Raw genomic sequence first — 19,631 nt, forward strand, 5'->3', positions numbered from 1 at the left:
GCGGGTAGCTTAAAAGACAAGCTCAACGACCGTAAATCAGCCCGTAAAACTTGCAAATAACTTATTGGAAATCAACATTTAAATACATTTAAGTATCAGTATAAAATTTGCCCTTTACCGGCGAGTTACTTATTAGTACTTAAAACCAATAGTGTACGGAGCGGAGAAGAAACCACCCGTCTCACTTAGATAGTGCTTCGATGATGGTCCAGCATAAGTAAGACAAGAGATATTTTAAAGGAGAGATACGGGATGAAAATAGGAAGGCGAGACCGGGATATGCTCCGTTTCGAAGGCGCGATAGGGGATAGGACGGGTATACGAGGGGATCATGATTTAGATCCCGGTCTTTAGCTGTTATGCCAGCCCTTAATTCATATCTATTCACTATCATTATCGCCTATCGTCTCTTCGTCTCTCGCCTAAAATCATATCCAGGTTTTAATTCGAGAAGCCATTTAACGAGTTATGCTAAAAGAAGCTTTCCTTTAACAAGGGGATACTGGATGCGTGTGAAGACCATCACTTACAGTTACCAACCTCATTGAGCATTAAAACTCCTGTTAGCCCGTCTTCATTTTTCATTCGTTTTGAAGCAGCAACTCAGTACAGAATTCAGAAAGTTATTGGTTGAAAGCCAGTGAAAGGTGATATAACATTAAATGCCACAAAAACCATAAAATACAATAAGTTTTCACAAAAGTCCAATCAAAACAAATCATTTGCAATAAAGGAACGGATGCCAGGCTTTACAAGTCACCGTTTTTGTTGGTAGCTATCGGTTCACCACCGAAAATGGGCACGGGCTCTTGTTTTTTTCCACCTTGAGCGTCGTCCGTGAATAAAACATGTCGGTCTAGTCTGGGTCTGCGCCTTCCGGCAGTAGGCTTCCCACGTTGACCACCAGGAGCCTGCGGTGTCTGCATGGCGCTCTGCTGTGGGGCAAAAGACATGACCTCTGAATGATCATACGTTGTCGACCACATCCCAGACATAGCGTGGGTTGAGTAACCCATGCCCTGACCGCCCAGCCTCGTCTGCATGTTGAATGGTATAACTGTACGTTAGCCGGGGTAGTTCAGCCACATCGGGGCCTGTACGGTGCTTTGGCCGGGGTAATTTAGCCTCATATTTGACTGCCTGCCTGCTCTTTGGCCGGAGTAATTTAACGTCATTTTTGACTGCCTGACGGTACTTTGGCGAGGGTAGTTCAACGCCATCGTTGAAGGCACTCTAAAACCGTGTTTAAAGGTAGCTATTTGGACAACTGCGCACCAACCCCTCCCCTTAATCGACAAAAGTAAACTGATCACAAGTTAGTGTTCATGTTGGGTTGGGGAAGGGGTATAGGTAGGTGCGAATTTGTTGAGATACTGACATTGATCCGTAATTTTTAGGAGCTAATTCTTTGAAGAGTCGATACCGCCAACTTGACTGATGCAGTCCTTTGAAAAATGTACTGGGAAAAATTCCCATTTGTTTCATAACCTATTTTGAGCATGAATCTGACTCATAAGGTCACCAAAGCACACACAGAAAAACTCCTCAGCTCCATGTGCCCTCAACTCAAAAGCGAACTGGCAGGTTTAAACTTGAGATTCATCTTTCTACAAAGTGTTTAGAAAAACTTCGACTCATGATGCAGAGCCACGTTTTCAAGAGGAAACCATCCTGAATCAGTCAGTGTTTGCTGAACTACTTTTCACAAAACTTATTTGTGTTCCTCCAATGGGAGGGTTTTCTGGGTTGACTTACGGCACTTTGCGGGGAACTTTGGCCAGATTGCTTCAACGCCCCTTGCTGATCAGTACAAAGAAGATAAAAAAGACGGTGCCTGTTTACCGTCCTTATCCGAACGTCTAACCAATTGCAAATGTCGTAAGTAACGCAGCTAATTTTTTCTTCAGTTATTTTTAGACCCTGATTGTTGGTCGTGAAAGTTGTTTCCAAATCACTTATCTCTCGCGAGTGAGGCTGGCGTTACAGATGTTGTATGCCAAGCGAGCTTTACACGGACACTCACAATCCGTGCTCTCGTGATGCCTGCACATGTTGCTGCAGGTGTACATGGCCGGTTGGTGAAGCGAGTTGCACTTTTGGAAACAACCACAGATACGTTTCTTTGGGGAACTTCAATGATAGCCTACGAATGACAATGACGCTCCTTTTCAAGTGTACCTTTATATAGGCCGTTTTTGATCTTGATCTGAAACAGAGTATAAAAGATACGAAAGTTTCAGTTGTTTTTCAAATCGGAAATACTCGAGGTTTTGTTCTATTGAAAGTTTTTGCTGCCAAGGCTAAGATGAGTCAAACATATATGTATATATGTATGTATTTGCGATATTTAGACACGCTGGCCCAGTTAAACTTAACGTTGGTTTAGATGGGGATCTTTATTACCAATAACTAAGCCAGACCATAACACCGGGAGCTAAGTTCCAACTCTGTGCGAGAAGTGTGCAGTTTCTTTAACGTCCCCTGCTAGCCAGTACGGAGGAAAGGCAGGAGACGTGGCCCACGGCTTATTGTCATAATCCGAGGAGACTAGAATGTCTAACCATTATCCTCAGTTATTTTAAGACACTGAATGTTGATCCGGTCTAATGCTTGAACCCTCAACCTACTGTGTGGCAGTCCTGCGCTCCACAACGTGAGTCAACCAGGCACGGTTAAGATACTAGAATAATGCTTCTGCTTGAGAATAAAATTTAACAAAGTATTCTCGTGGGACAAGAACATTTTCGGGAGTGTTAAAGCCTTACACCCTAATATCAGTATGCATATTCTCCATACTTTTCTTTATACACCTTCTAAGGTGTTGACAAGTAGACTTTTTTTCTTAATCAAGAGCTTCTTTAGTTGGCGATCATTTTCTTTATTCTCGTGACCTTGTTCTTTGATTTAAAGTTGACAATGTGAGGAGGGATTAAATCTTAATCACTCCTGTTATTATTACGTATAAGGCTTCTTCTCTGTACTCCAGCTAGCACTTTCAAAGTTATTGACCAACAAATAACTGAATTTAGGGTACGTCACGCGATATTAAAAGGAGAGGTAAAGGGTAACAATTCTCATCATTTAATTGAATAATTTATACATAATATGAGGTAGCTTTAAGGAGTCTTTGTAGAGGGTTAAAATTTGAATCTGAACTGCTAATATCTCAAGCCAAAATCGCATGACTATAAAATTTGGACGCTCTCCTACCCCCCAAAATTAGCGCGTTGCGTGACAAGAAAAAACAACGGTTGCTAAGAATATTACTGAGATAATACCCCATGCTGGTCATTTGCTATTCGCGCAATATAGCAGGTCCAATCAGGGGCCAATGCCTGAAAAATGTGAAAAAATCGAAAGATCAATTTTGTGTCCAAGTAAATTTTCCGAGGTCGCAGAACAGTAATATTTAAAGCAGATGGCTAGCAGTAATATAGCTATTAAAAAACAAACAAACAAAATAAGGCGTTTGGATATCGTTAGGATGTGGTTGGAGCCGTTGAATTTGGAGGATCATTCATTGGCATGGTTTTGCCCTCTCTTTCACTCGTGGAAGCAATGATATATATTTGAGTCAACCATGGTATGGTGAGCCAGGATATCCTTCCTTCCTTCAAGACTCCGACATCCATTCCTTAAACCCAAGAGACACATTCACTTGAATTTAGTTGTGATGCAGCAGAGCGATGTTTTACAGGATGATCAGGATCAGATGTTGTGCATCTGTGATTTCTTCGAATTGAAGCCTCGTGATTTGGAATAATTGTATAATTCGGTTTTCACTCTGTTCACTGTTCTTGATAATTTCTGGCTGCCTTAAGACTTGTTAGAACTATTGAACGATTTTGACTTCAAGGAAAGAGCGGACCATTTAGTAAAAGGAGACTTAACGAGGATCAGACTCCTAGCCAATTTCTTTAATTTACTAAGAAACGAGAATGTTAATTACAGACGTCAATCGCGTGATTAGACGGCATTACAAAGAAGAGGGAATCAAAATTACACAAGACTACCTTTGTTTCGAGACCGAAGTTGCCAAAATCTTCTTTGGCAGCCAGCCATGACCTTTATTGTCAGTAATTTAATTAAAGACGTCCTTAAAGCACATCAGATTGAAAGGTATCAAGCTTTTGTTCTTAGTTGGAGATTTCAAGGAGTTCCTCCCCCCCCCCCCCCCCCACCCGTTCAGGCGAAGATTCGACAAATACATCATTCTTATCCCTATCGAAGCTCAGACTGCAGTGTTCAGTTCAAGGGTGTGACGATGTTTGAGTAGCATCCTTTTATATGATAGAGTGGCTATGTCTTTCCCACAATGATGGAACCAGCGATTTCAAAAAGAAATGCGCAAGAGAACATATAATTACGTCAATTAAATCCAGGTTAAGCCGAAATGCTAAGATATCTCTGTCACGGCAATGGAAGACGAGAGTGAGGCCTTGGATAGTTTAATGAAAATCAGCAGTTAAACATCATCCAGCACCTTTATGAAAATTAATCGTAACCAGCAAGTAATCTATTTTGTGTTTGGAACCACTATTTTACGCGGACTTTGAAGAAACCGCCAGTTTCACTTCGAAAATAATTCAATCTGTGTGCGAAGTGAGAGGGAAAACGACTCTTTCGGTTTTTTATGATCAAGATTTCGTCGATAGCCAAGCAAGTCGTGCACCAAGTGAGCTTATACGTGCAATATTCATCTGCGATGCGATTACTTAAAAGTCGGCTACAGCGACTTATTTCTCATAGAAAAGTAGGATGAGAGCTGAAGATTAAAGCTTCCTATGATGTGAGAAAAGGAAGCTGGAAAATTATGAATGGGAAAGATCCCATCAGATCACGTAGTACTTCATTCGCAGGTATTTAACACACGCACGCCAATGTATATATCGCAGCTAGTCTAATGGCGTTAGTCTAATGTTTGTATAATTCATCACCCATGCCTCTCAAACAACGTAGCTTGAATTTCATCACTCTTCACGATACCGAAAAACCAGAGTTTCTAGATCTGTGTAGCATAGAAGAATGGAGATGCAATGCTTGATTTAATTTGCTGTTGAAAAGATCTGGTGTAGATGTGTTAGAATACCATGACATGTAACTCAAAGTACATGGTGCACTTGTGCTGGTAATCGAACTGTTCAAGTAGATGATCACTTGTTCAACCTTGCCAAATGAATGTTGGATATGTGACATGCAACTACAGGAGTCGTTCGTTTTGCAAACACTATATCTGTTGAGCATCCAACATGTTTTTTTATGCATATAATATTTTGTCTGTTGTTTGGTTAATTTATTATCAATTTTATTATTATGATAATCGATATTGTTATTATCATTGTTATTAATATCGAAAGAGACTTGATTAGGAATTCATGTTCGGAAGCTATGCATTTCTCTACCTAAAAGGTAATTTTCGTTCTCGTTTTCCTCTTATTTTGTTATTTTCAAGCTGTTAATGGCTTCTGCGCGTTTGTGGTTAGGCCCTAGACAACTTTCGGTTCATCTGCGTACGTTTCCTCTAGTTTCCTCGTATGTTTAGTATGAATCTTCTTAGCGTTATAGGAGCCGAAATAAACCTCTGTATCAGGGTTGCTCGAGGGTTAAGTCTGTTTTTCACGGAGGTGTTGACAGAACCGACCACGTTTTGTTTTTTTGCAGTTTTCCAGCTTTCAAAAAAAAAAGAATCGTAGTCTTCTGCTAGCTCACCTATCGTCCTTGAGGGAAACAGAGGACGTGATCTGTAAGGAAACGTACATTCCATTGAGGACCACATTCCTGACTTTGTTTGAGACAAAAAAACTCATCCAGTGCCACCCAAACTCATTGGCACGCCGGAAGTTATAGCAGTTTATTGATCCTTAGTCGATATTGACTGTGGTTACATCCGTAGGGTTCATCGATTTAGGTTTTGTTTCTACGGCAAACATATTTATCGCTTCAAAATCCATATATTTTTTATGTGTTTTTTTTTTCTTTACGAGATTATTTGCCGATGATACTTCTTTAACAGTGTCTTGTAATAATTTAAATGATCTAAAATTAAAATAAATTTATTTCCTCCAAGTTTTTCTGGTTGGCTATGTGCTAAGAAGTTCACTTCAAAATTAAATGAAAAAAAAAGACCTCGTCTTTCAACCACGTAGGAAAGTGAACTTTAATCTGCTACCTCCATTATTTTTAGCAGATCAAATTCGCTTAAATTAATATCCAGGTTTAATTCGTGAAATCGTGTGAAATTGAACGAGTTATGCCAAAAGAGGCTTTCCTCTTACATGGGGATACCGGATTCGTGTGACGGCCTTCAAACACAGTTATCAGCCTTACTAAACAGTGACACACCTGTTAGCCCAGCTTCATTTTTTATTCGTTTTGAAATAGAAACTCAGTACAGAATTCAGAAAGTTATTTGTTGAAAGCCAGTGTAAGTGATTTAGCTTAAAATGCCGAAAAAAGAAAACCATGAAATACAGTAAGATTTTAGAAAAATCCAAAACAAAACAAATCACTTGTAATAAAGGAATGAATGTCAGTCTTCGGAGTCACCATTTTCGTCGGTAACTATCGGTTCATCTCCGGAAATGGGCGCGGGCTTTTGTATTTCTTGGTGTTGAACGTCGTCAGTGAATGAAACATGTCGGTTTGGTCCAGGTCTGCGCCTTCCGGCAGTAGGCCTCCCACGTTGACCACCAGGAGCCTGCGGTGTCTGCATGATCTGTGATTGACCATACCTTGTCGGCCACATCCCAGACATAGCTTGGGTTGAGTAACCCATATCCTGACCGCCCAGCCTCATCTGCATGTTGGACGGCATAACTGTACTTTGGCCGGGGTAGTTCAACTGCATGGGGGCTTGTGCGGTGCTTTGACCAGGGTAGTTCAGCTGCATTGGGGCCTGTACGGTGCTTTGACCGGGGTAGTTCAGCTGCATCGGGGCCTGTACGGTGCTTTGACCGGGGTAGTTCAACTGCATCGGGGCCTGTATGGTGCTTTGACCGGGGTAGTTCAACTGCATCGGGGCCTGAACAGTGCTTTGGCCGGGGTAATTTAACGTCATTTTTGACTGCCTGCCTGCTCCTTTGCCGGGGTAATTTAACGTCATTTTTGACTGCCTGCCTGCTCCTTTGCCGGGGTAATTTAACGTCATTTTTGACTGCATGACGGTACTTTTGCCAGGATAATTCAACCCCATCGTTGATTGCATAGCTTTACTTTGGCCAGGATAGTTCAACGACATTTGGTTGAATCCTTCATTCGCATCTATCACAGTCGTAGGGTCTATCAACATATCCATTGCTTGAAATTCCATTTGCTCTTGTTCATATTGGAATTTCTTCCTGTGCAGGCAGCATACAACAACGATCAAAATGATAATAAGAAGTCCTCCGGCGCTTGATCCTATTATGATAAGTAACATCTTGTTCAGTTTTCGATCCCCTTGAATCTGTCTTCTCGGAACCTCTGGTAACAAAAAGGGGTTCTCTTGATCCATCACTCCATCATAACACTGTAGGTCACTCATACATTTGGGTTCCTTGAGAAGCGAGCCATCAGCTTCCCTGTTACACCAGAAACACCCGAATATCTCATTGCACTCTTTTTCATCGTACCGCTCGCAGTGCACGCTGATGCATCTTCCAAGGTCAGCGGAATTCACCTTTAGAGGCCCACGCTTTGGTACTGAAGGCGAAGGCTGGGTGCACAGCGGGATGTTGCTAAACAATAGAACATAATACAGTTACTTATAATTTATTTATAAGGTCAACACGTAAGATTTGAGATATTGTATGTAGAACAACAATTAAATATTAAAGAATCAAACCAAGGCGCTCTAAAACTGTGTTTAAAGGTAGCTATCTGAACAACTGCGCACCTACCCCTCCCCTAAATCAACAAAAGTAAACTGATCACAAGTTAGTGTTCATATTGGGTTAGGGGAGGGGTAGGTGCGCAATTGTTTAGACACTGACATTGATCCTTTGAAAAATGTACTGGGAAAAATTCCCATTTGTTTCATAACCTATTTTGACCATAAATCTGACTCATAGGGTCACCACAGCACAACACAGAAAAACTCCTTAGCTCCACGTGCCCTCAACTCAAAAGCGAATTGACAGACCCTCAAGTTTAAACTCGCGATTCATCTTTCTACAAAGACTTAGAAAAGCTTTGACTTATGATGCAACTCCACGTGTTCAAAAGGACATCATCCTGATTCACCCAGTGTTTGCTGAACTACTTTCAACAAAACTCATTTGTGTTCCATGAAGAAAAGCAGTACAGTACAGTGCATTAGTTTTATTAAATTTCCTCCTAGGAAAGTTTTCTGGGTTGACTTACGACACTTTGCGGGGAACTTTGGCCAGATTGCTTTAACGTTCCTTGCTAATCAGTACAGAGAAGATACAGAAGACGGGGCCTACGGTTTACCGTCCTTATCCGAATGTCTAACCAGTTGCAAATGTCGTAGGTAACGCAGGAAGTTCTCCTCAGTTATTTTTAGACCCTGATTGTCGGTCGTGAAAGTTGTTTCCAAATCACTTACCTCTCTTCAGTGAGGCTTGCGTTACAGATGTTGTATGTCAAGCGAGCTTTACACGGACACTCACAATGCGTGCTCTCGTGATGCCTGCACACGTATCCGCAGGTGCACGCATCACGGTTTATGAGGCACGTAGAACTTTTGGTAACAACCACAAATACGTTTGTTTCGGGAACTTCAATGATTGCGTATGAACGACAATGACTCTTTTTTCCAAGTGTACCTATATATAGGCCGTTTTCTATCTTGATCTGAAACAGAGTATAAGACATACGAAAGTTTCAATTATTTTTCACACCAAAAATACTCGAGGTTTTGTTCTATTGAAAGTTTTTGCTGCCGAGTCTAAGATGGGCAAACATGTATGTATGTATGTATGTATGTATGTATATATGTATGTATTTGCGACATTTAGACACGCTGGCCCAGTTTAGCTTAATGCTGGTTTAAATGTGGATCTATATAAACAATGACAAGGCCAGACCACAACATCGGGAGCTACGTTCCTACTCTGTGCGAGAAGTGTGCAATTTCTTTAACGTCCCCTGCTAGCCAGTACGGAGGAAAGGCAGGAGACGTGGCCTACGGCTTATTGTCCTTATCCGAGGAGACTAGAATGTCTAACCATTTACCGATGTCCAAAGGCAGCACATTACCCTCAGTTATTTTAAGACCCTGAATGTTGGTCCAGTCTAGTGCTTAAACCCTCAACCTACCGTGCGGCAGTCCGGTGCTCCACAACGTGAGTCAACCAGGCACAGTTATCATACTTAAATGATGCTACTGCTTGAGAATAAAATTTAACAAAGTATTCTCGAGAGCATGAACATTGTCAAGAGTTTTAAAGCTTTATACCCTCAAATCAGTATGCATATTCTCCATACTGTTCTCTATACACCTTCTAAGGTGCTGACAAGGAGACTTTTTTTTAAAACAATCAATGGCTTCTTAAGTTGGTGATCATTCCTTTATTCTCGTGACCTTGCTACCTGATTTAAGGTTGGCAATATAAGGAGAAATTAAATCTTAATCACTCCTAGGGGTGAAAGGGTTAAAGGCTTTCTCAAAGTAGACCTCCAATATTTCTCAAAAGCTAAATTCGCTGACTGTACGGCTAATGCTCGAAACATCAGCTTTATAAACTTTTCGCCCCCTACCCCCTACCCCCTACACATACCCCCTACCCCCTTCCCCTACCCCCTACCCCCTAACTCCTACCCCTTCCCCCTACCCCCTCCATCTTCCCCCTACCCACCAGCGCAGCACTACAGTTTCGTTAGACACTTAACTCATTTATAGGTTTAGCACTGCTGCACCTTAAATTACTGTGTACCTCATAGAATCGTTGCAACTTTAAGAGGATAAAGTTCTGGCATTCCTTCTTGACCATTTTACCGTTCTTGATCAAATTCCTTGCTATACCGGCGTGCATAATCGTGATGTGTCTATTGATAACCTTATTCGGATTGTCACCAACATCTTCAAAGGTTGGATGATAAACCACATAACCGCTTGAGTCCAGGAGAAAGCAACGCAGGCTCCCTTTGGAATCTAAGCACTTTTTTCCAACTTTTTTTTTGAAGTGTGCGCCAAAGTTTGAGACAGTAAGATCACCTCCCACGACACCAAACAAGTTTTTTCTACCATATGAAGTTCTGATAGACTGACTGATTGAAACAATGAAACCAGCACCTAGAGGATCTAGATATGGGGCTGCAAAAGATATGAAGTCTGGGCGATTTGCAACAGCACGAAGGTACCTAAAAGAAACAAACAATTTATATAAAACGTAGATAAAAACAGTCAGAGCCTAAACCTTTAGGATCAATATCAGTATCTAGGCAACTGCGCACCTATCCCTCCCCTAAGTTAGGGTTAATGTTGGGTCAGGGGAGGGGTAGGTGGGCAGTTGCCTAGATACTGATATTGATCCAATCTTTAATCAATTAAAAAAATAACCTGAAAACAGTTACAAGAAAAAGCTGATAATCGAAATCAGTCACGAAAATATAAATAAGATTATGTCTTATGCACCGAAACTCGAAAAAATGAAAAAGATATAACAAGTTAAATCTGGTATTTTCAACCAAACAAAGGTTTTCAGTGGCGAGGAAGCAGGCACAGGACGACACTAGTATCCGATTTGGACACTTATGTCCTATTTTGGACACCAGTGTCCCAATTTGAACACTTCTGTCCGATTTTGGACAATAGAGTTCCATTTTAATCACTGGTGTCCGATTTTAGACAACAAGAATCAGGCATCGCTTTTGGACACTTGCGTCTCATTTTAGACACTAGGGTGCAATTTTGATTGCAAGTGTCCCATTTTGAACTCTAGTGACAGTAGTGTCTGATGTTTGACACAGGTGTGCGATTTTGGACACTAGTGTCGGATGTTAGACACTAGTGTCTCAATTTAGACACCAGGTTCCGATTTTAGACACTAGGAGGCAGGCAAGGACGACGTTAGCAACCGTTTTTTGACACTAGTGTCCTATTTTGACACTCGTGTCTGATTTGGGACTCAGGTATCCGATGTGAGACTTGAATTTCCGAATTTGGAAATAATGTCCGAATTTTGAAACTATTACCCGATTTTGGACACTAGGGTCCGATTATGGACAGTAGTGTCCGATTTTAGGTACTGGTGTCCGAGTTTAGACACTTAGGTCCGAGTTTAGACACTAGTGTCTCATTTTAGACTCTATGTTCTGATTTTAGATACTAGTGTCCAATTTTGGAGACTAGTATCTGACTTTTTACAATATCTTCTGATTTGGACACTAATGCCAGATTTTAGACACCAATGCCCGATTACGGTCCACAATGTGGTTTTGGGATCACATGGTTTAGAGAGGGAATGGAAAAGGAATCAGTGGTTGCTATCAGATTATAATGGGGGGTGGGGAAGGTATAAAGAGTGATTGCTGATGCGTAGAGATTATTAGTATACTTTAGAGCCCGCGGGGAGGGGAGCAATCGGTAGTTCAAATTTAACCACCTGATACCCCAAACACACCCCAGCTTACCATGAGCGAGTGGTATGATCAAAATTAGGAGGCAGAGGTGCTCCGGGAAACAGCCTTAAGACGCCATTGTAGGTCCCAATGTAACGACGCACAAATTTCCTCAAATACTTATCCTGATTTTCTCGAGATAACCAAGCTTCATCCGCTCGTGAGGTCAATACGGCTGTCATGATCTGATTGACATCAAATTTATCACCAGCCTTGTGTAAATAGAGGAATGAGCGTAGCTCCCGAACATACTCTCGGACAGCTGTGGCGTTTTCTGCTACCTCTAGATAATTTGCAGGATCAATGAAAGCCTTTGCGCTGAATTTAACTACGGAGCGATCTGAGGAAAAGAAATACTAAGGTTGATCTAAGCGAAGGCATATTTCACTTCTCTCTGTCTCCTCTATTTCACTTCCCTCTATGCGTAAACTGGATATTTGGTATTCTGTTTTCACAAGGGTCATGGCATTTATGGTGTTCACTTTTATTCGGGTTGTCGATTTTTCTCTGTAAACCGTCTTCTAAAACCTCTTTGCGAGAGCTTGTCTTCGATGAAAATATAGCTTGAAGCTTTTTTAAAATTTCTTGATTTGCAATCTGTGCCGATCGGCACCCTGAGCTATCCTCATACCGACCTAATATTTTAGGTGACACAACCTGCTACAGAACCTAGAGTGCTAAAAAGATTGTTATAGTGTACAAGTGAACTCAACATCAAGCCATTGATTGTCTAAACACGTCGTCGTTCAAATCTATCGCATTCAATCTGGTTGTGATATTAAGACTGCTAACGTCTTTGTAAGCTTCAACCGTTAACCGTTCAAGCTCTCGCATCTCTACTCTGATGGCAAAGTTCTGACTTCTCTTACTTCCTTCTTCCTTCCAGCCCCCATCCCCTCCCGCCCCACTTCTATACACAGAGAAACTGCCCGATCTTACCTGGATAAGACAGACTGTCCGTATGATAACAAGTCGTAGTCTCCGCGCGAACATCCATACGGTGATAGGCAATAGGATTTGCTGACATTGAGTTTGCTAAGTGAAATAGTCATTGCTTGGTCAGATGTAATAGAACATTTTGCAGAGAAAAAAAATTATACTGAGGTTTTTTTTCACAATGGAATTTCTAAATTTGAGGGGGAAGCTTTTCTCATCTCAACCCCTCTCTACAGAATGCGTACCCGACACGGAACATTTAGAAAGTTGTGGAGTTAACCAATCTCCGAATTTAAGCGAGACGTCAAAACAACTTCTCTTTAAGAGTTATCATCTGAGAACAAGAACGCCTGATATACCTCCAATGAATTATCATTTTCAAATTTCATGGAAACCTACTCCCCGATTCTATGCCATGAAAAATACATAAATATGAGTTCGAAACAGTAGGGATCAAGAAATTACTCACTGATAAGCCTGCTCGCGTACTTTTCTCCAGTGTCTCCTTTTGCGAGAGCAACACAAACCATGTATTCTTTTCCTCTGTCGGTTCCAAGTTCAACAGGCGTACAGGCATACGAATAACTTATTATTTCTGTTTGAACTCCGTCTCCCAACACTCCTCCCCTGGAAGTAGAAAGCCTTCGCGGGAATTCTTTCTCTCTAAAATAAAATTTGAAAAACACAACAATGAAAAAAAAAAAAAAAAAGAGTGAGGAAAACATGTCAAGGAAGTTTCAAAATCAGACTTCTTTATCCATTCTAGTTTTAGCGCACAAATGCATCTTCTTACAATTATGCATCGACAAGGCTTTAATGGTTGTGGTTTTCGGGTTACCGTCTCAGATTGACGTTGTCGCACTCGACCATCGAAAAATAATACTTTTTTGACGACTCATACATAGCGAAAATAAGCACGTGCATCGCAACATCGGCCAGCTATCGATTGATTGTTGGTAAATTATCGGCCAGCGATCATCCGATTATCGACTGAAATGTGCATCGACTATCAGCCGACAAGTTGATGGACTAGGGATTATTGAGTTCGAGAATAATCCGGTATTTCTCTGTTTTCTTTGTTTTTGCTTTTGTTCGCTCTGTGATTGGTCCAGAAAACTTTCGCCACTCTCTCAACCAATCAGATGCAACATTGAGGCCACAGCATTTTGTTCTTTGGTTTTGGAGTTCGTATTGGCTCTTCAAGGTATTAGCTTGTCTTCTGATTGGCCGTGGTGATTACACTGATTTTGATTTTACGACACACAGTCGAAAAGGGCTCTAATATGTCAACCAAGGCTTTCAAAAGTGCACAAGATCCAATTATTGATTCACGGACAACGGGTGGAAGTCGTCAAACTGTGAATAATTTGCGACTCACCGTGGTTCGCCGGTCTCCTTCACTTCGTCAAATAAACGCCTAAATTCTTTTCCCGGTTCAAGTTCAAAAATGTTCACTGAATTCGGATCCTCAGATATTGACTCCGGTTTCGGAAGTTTGGGATGACTCATCACATGACCAGACTTGATAGCAACGAGGAATGCATAAGTATTGGGACCAGCCTGGTTGTAATACTGAACATCAGCCAACAAATCGGTCATGGGGATATCTACACCAGCTACACCTGCCAGTGCATTGTCATAGAAGTAGGCACTTGCTGCTGTTATCATATAGCCTGGAGACAAAAGTTGAATCAACATTGAACACTCAACTATCTTTGCTATTTTATTTTGTTCACTCACATGCTATGACGCTTTCGAAATGGCTGATCCTAGCAGTATGGAATAAGTGTCACATATGAACCTCGACCATTTTTTCTCTGTGGCTCAGTGGTTATGGTTGGACCATGGAATCCGAAGGTAAGAGGTTGAGGTGCGATCTCTCCAAGAATCAGAATTTCTTTTTTGTCTCACGCTCGTGACAATACGAAAAAAAATTCTTTACGTCATCTTAGAGCTCAAATCTTACTATGTTTCTTATTCTGATTAGGAATGGTCATTATTTATCAACTGGAGGGCTGGGGGATTTTTGTTGTGTCAAGATGAAATTTATCTGATCTCCCATAAGGCTCTGTAGTATTCTTATAATTTCCCTGTAAAGTAAATTGGCTTTAAATTTCTGTTGGCGACAACTGATCTCCTTTCAGTTCTCCCTAAAAACCATATGATCCCTTCCCACCGAAAAAAATCTTCCACCTCCCACCCCAGGCAATAAATAGTGAGTATTCCCCTAGTCAACCCTATTATATCTCGATGAGACAAAACGGACACCCAAACTGATAATCTGACGGTCACTGTTATCAGCCGATTCTTCCATCAAGGCTAGTGAACGGTTCTGACGAAGCTTTTCTACAAGTCTCTTCGACATAATTTCTTACCCAATCCCCACGCATCCACATAGGGTGGAGAGAGGACTGCCAGACTTTGTCGAGCCGGTGTAACTTCCATCAGATAGTCAAAGTAACCCTTTAGTTTGGAAAAGGAGTCTTTCGTACCATCTGTAGTCATTAGTTTGCCGCCCTGTGTAATGATAACAATGTTTTGAGGTTGTTGCTATTGTTGTTGCTGCTGTTTTTCAAGGTGACCCTCTTAACCCCAGATCTGAATTTCAATTCTCTATATTTTCTTAGTCCTAGAGTTGAATAAGAAAATATCTGACTATTGAATTGTTTCTTTCTTCTCGATACCCTTCTGCTCGAAAATGTATTGGAAAAATTCTTTTTTTGTCATTCCTGGGAGTTAAAAGAGTCAAAGTGGGAGGTTGGGGCAAGAATTTCATCGTAATTCACTAACAAATTAAATTCTTGTTTTATTTTTTTTCTTGTGGTATTTTTGCGCTCTTACCATTTCATTCATAAGAACTTTCAAGAACGATCCCTCTTTCTGGACTTTGCCTCCAAGCAGTAATGTTAGCACCTTGAACGAAGTAATGAGTTGTACTTCCTGTTTAAAATCTTTGTATTCTTTCTTGATTGCTTTCAAGCTATTCTTTTCGATGCTCTTATTTCTGGTTACCCCGTCGGTGATCAGGAGAAACATGGAGGGTCTTTTTTTAATTGCCTCGGAAGAAGATTTTATTGTGTTTTTCAGGATCTGAAATGCTTTCGCGAAGGCTCTGACAAATCGTGTACCACCTGGTTCAACACAGAGCAAACTCATCAGAAATTCATGAATTCAAAAAATGATCACGACAACGTTAACAGCAACGATAACGGTAGCGATAACGATAATGACAACGATAACAGCAACGATAACGATTACAGTAATGATAACGATAACGACATCGATAACGATGACGATTATAGTAACGATAACGGTAACGACAACGATAACGGTAATGGTAACGATGACAATAACGATTACATTAACGAAAACGGTAGCAGCAGTGATAACGATTATAGTAACGATAGTGATAATGATAATGATGATAACAGCAAAAATATGTTTCTTTTCTTTTTTATTTTTTTTATCTTAGATTTAATTTAGACCAGTATGCCAGTACAGGAATGGTGGTCACACTTCCAAAAACTCCAAAACAAGTCAAAGTAGATGTGCATTGCAGTTTCCTATATTTTCTGTGGTTTTCAGGGAACTTCATTCTTATTTGGTTTGAAGAACCCAACAGATATAAGAATTCAGAGGAAGTCTTGGTTGACTACGAAATTTCCCATTTCCTTACGACATAATTTTTGCTAATTTTGACGCTGCCAAATGTCGCTTAAACTCAAAATGGACTGACTGTGCGATGATCTCAGCAATATGTTTGCCATTCCTTTCCGGCTCGGGCCAGCTCAAAGGTAGGCACCGGTAAATACTTCAAAAAATACGAGTTTACGGCATAGGCTGTAGCTTTCCTACCTCTCGGTTGCGCTCTGTTGATGAAAGATTTCAAGTAGTTGATGGTAAACGTGCTGGCAAAGGCCATGGTAGTGTTGTAACATTCGTCAACGTCTTTGTCAGCTGGCAGAAAGGTTGTTGAGTTAAAGAGGATCAACGATACCTGCGGAAAAAATTTATGGAAAAGAAGTAACAGTAGAGTCTTTGTAAGTTGACTGTTGATTGATTTGTCGGTTTTTCTATCACCTGCTCGAGCAGTAAATCTATGACCATAGGCATGAGTGGTGATAAACCAGCTTACTAATAGACTGCACGAACGAGCGGCCCGTTGTTTAATATAAGTTATTGAATGGATGGTTACTTGACTAAACAGAATAGAAAATCATTCGCTCACCGATTGCCGACCTAGTGACTGACTGATCGACGGACTGGCGGATTGCTTGCTGATCTACCCGCTCTGACCGACTGACTGCTTGACTAACTAAATGAGTGGCCTTCTGACAGGCAGAAGAGCTGACTGATGGACTCACTCACGCTCGAGCGGACTAACTATGTAACCTATTAGAACTTTGCCATGGGAATAGATATACCTGAAGACCTGTAACTAACTTGATTTGACGTTTGTATCAGAAAAGTACAGCTCACAAACCTTGTCTTGAGGATTGAGTGTGCTAACCACCAGTTTAGCTGTTTTCATCGCGTCATCCAGTGTCTTGTTATAACCAATTGATGTGCTGGAATCCACCATAATAACAATGTTTTTAGGGGACGGCGTGGCAGTTGTCACGTACCAGGGTCTTATCCTGTGGTCAAAAGTGCCACACTTCGGAACACGGCACGAAGGAAAATTATACATTGCTCCATCTTTGGATCCAAAATATTGCCATTTACTCTATGGAAGGAAAGCAGAAAATACAGGTTCCATTTAAAGGAGGCAAAAGGAAGTTGGCATCTTTATTAATTACTTGTAAACGATTGAGGGTGGAAGAGTTGCAACAAACATATCGCCAGACATTTTATGGAGGTGAGTCACGAGTAGTCTACTTCGCAGCCGTTTTTCGGAATGTCACGCAGCAATCTCCACACTTCTGGGTAGTGAGTATTGCGTGACACTGCAAAAAACGGGTACGAAGAAGATTACGTTACGGTTTGTGTTTGACAAATATAGCATGGACTTATCAAGTTTGTCACAGCCAATTCCTAATTTTCCTCCTGGGGAAAAGGAGGGCTGTTGCTCCGCTTAACTAAAATTTGAAGGGGGTAGAGCCTTATGCCCCCTCGTTTCGATGCGGTAGCTATCGTAATCAGACCATGCCAGATTGGTTAAATATTCAGCCTCGTAATCTTTTTATAAATCGTTCAATTAGGATTGCGCATGACGAAAAAAAATATGTTGTAAAACATTATTGGAAACAGTTGCTTAATTTCACATTATCCATACTCGATTTCGATTTACTGGACTCTTTTGAGACTTAAGAGAGTTTTCTTCCTTGGCAATGAATTACGAAAGAAAATTTTGGAAATTTTTTTAGAGTATAGGTGTGCCTTGGTTTACGATAACCTCCCCTTTCCCCCGCCCCATCACGTTTCAAAACGTGCCGACGTCCCTTGCAAAGTACCTTTCCTTTTCTTCTTTTCAGGTTTTGTTCTTATTTACACTTACATGTAATTTGTTCGTGTCAAACGCGGTTTTCGCAGACGAGAAGTCAACTTCTTTTTCCGGTAAATGATGTGGGGCCAGCATTTTACACATCACAGCATCTGTAACGCTCTCCTTGTACCGCGGATCATACTTTAACTCCAATTCTTTGGGCAAATCACAGCATCGGTGGTATGCTAACAAAAATCAAGGAACTTAGATGAAAAATTTAGATAAAAAGTAAATGAATAACAGTGAGAAAAGGTAAACGGTCCAAGGAATGGCATCTAGGGCGTGGCTTTGGATCTGGCCTTTTAACAGATAAGAGTAATCTCCCTTAATCCCTTACGTTGTCTGGGTTGCCTGTTTTCCTCAAGAGCTCTCGAAACTGCCACAGCGATGCTCTCAACAGCTTTAATTTTCGTTATTAGATGTTTCCCTAATTTGGCAGCAAGACCTTTCACAAGATTGAGACTCTTCAAGTCTTCTGCTTCCTGAATCCAGCTCTGAACATCTTCCTGTAAATGGAAATGAGGAAACATCATACATTACGAATAATATTTGGTAGGTAAGCATCTATTCATTTACTTATTACCTTAAAACACTTGTCACTAAGCGGTATATGGAAAAATCCGAGTCCTTGTTTAGAGGTTTAGGACTTACACATGCGCAGAACGCTTCCCATAGTGTCTTTTTTTTGGCAGAATACCGGCAACTTGCTATCAGTTTTCAATTGTGCAACTGTGATTTTCAAGAACTGTCATTGGCTGGATTTCTTTAAGTGTGATCGACGCCTTGTAAATCGATCTAAAGAAATTCCGCCAGCCCGCTTGTTTGTTTGTTTGTTTTTCGCCAAATTTCATGCAAACCGTGTTCTTCTGTAACACTACAATCTCAATTTCTCACATTTCTGTTTTTTTGCTTTTTTTTAGTTATAAAATATGTAGATCTTAACCCCACTAACCGTAAGTGCATTATAGTCGTTCGCGTCATTTGCAAGATGTTTCATGTGTTTGCTAAACTCTTCAACAACCTCGTTTGGCTTAATATCATCAAGATCTCGTGCAATCCGACCCTTTGCAACATTTCCTGGAACAGCCAAGCTTATCAGAAGGCACAAACGAATCGCCTTCAAATATGCGATCATTTTTGGATGGCAAATCTACGTTACAAAATTCTGATTTTCAGACATTTTGCGGCTGAGCTTTATCTTTGAAAGAGAAAATTTTCGACCATGTGGTTACGTCACAGACAGCACGTATTTAATGAGCTAAGCGATGACGTAAGGAAGCTCCAAAATGGTTTCTTTGAGTTGAACTCTGCCGTTTGATACCTACAATAGTTAGTTTTTCGCAAAAAGAAAACTTTTTCATTTTTTTGATAATCTCTACCATCTCTATTACGCATTTTAAAGTATAAATCAGCAAAATGATGTGGCTCGTGGTGCCCTCTCAATTAAGAATTTACTCGTAACTGACGTGCGCGCGTAAGTCTGTTTGAAGTCGACTGCGCAGACATAATTGAATATTTTGCTCAACCGGTTCTGACGCATTTTACTTGAAGTTTCTGTCATCGTTTGCTTATTTGTTTATTTGTTTATCGGTTTCCATAGACAGAAAATTGCCACTGATATCAGAAACAAATGCCTAATCTGCTCGTA

The 19,631-nt window shown here is 40.8% G+C and overlaps 1 protein-coding gene across 1 annotated transcript; it reads right to left on the reverse strand.

Moving 5' to 3' along the window:
* Positions 1 to 749: 749 nt before the first annotated feature.
* LOC131789813 (VWFA and cache domain-containing protein 1-like) lies at positions 750 to 19,118 on the reverse strand. The gene is made up of 16 exons (XM_066174464.1): positions 18,936 to 19,118; positions 18,321 to 18,489; positions 17,996 to 18,168; positions 16,982 to 17,224; positions 16,354 to 16,495; positions 15,340 to 15,629; positions 14,874 to 15,015; positions 13,877 to 14,171; positions 12,968 to 13,161; positions 12,502 to 12,597; positions 11,575 to 11,902; positions 9,876 to 10,302; positions 8,546 to 8,793; positions 7,098 to 7,715; positions 6,792 to 6,905; positions 750 to 1,032 (listed from the first exon to the last, which is right to left on the reverse strand). Exons 1-16 carry the CDS (start codon positions 19,116 to 19,118, stop codon positions 750 to 752), a joined length of 3,945 nt encoding a protein of 1,314 aa, XP_066030561.1.
* Positions 19,119 to 19,631: the final 513 nt, after the last annotated feature.

Source organism: Pocillopora verrucosa, chromosome 11 (genome assembly GCF_036669915.1).
Source record: "Pocillopora verrucosa isolate sample1 chromosome 11, ASM3666991v2, whole genome shotgun sequence".
Taxonomy (NCBI): Eukaryota; Metazoa; Cnidaria; class Anthozoa; order Scleractinia; family Pocilloporidae; genus Pocillopora; species Pocillopora verrucosa.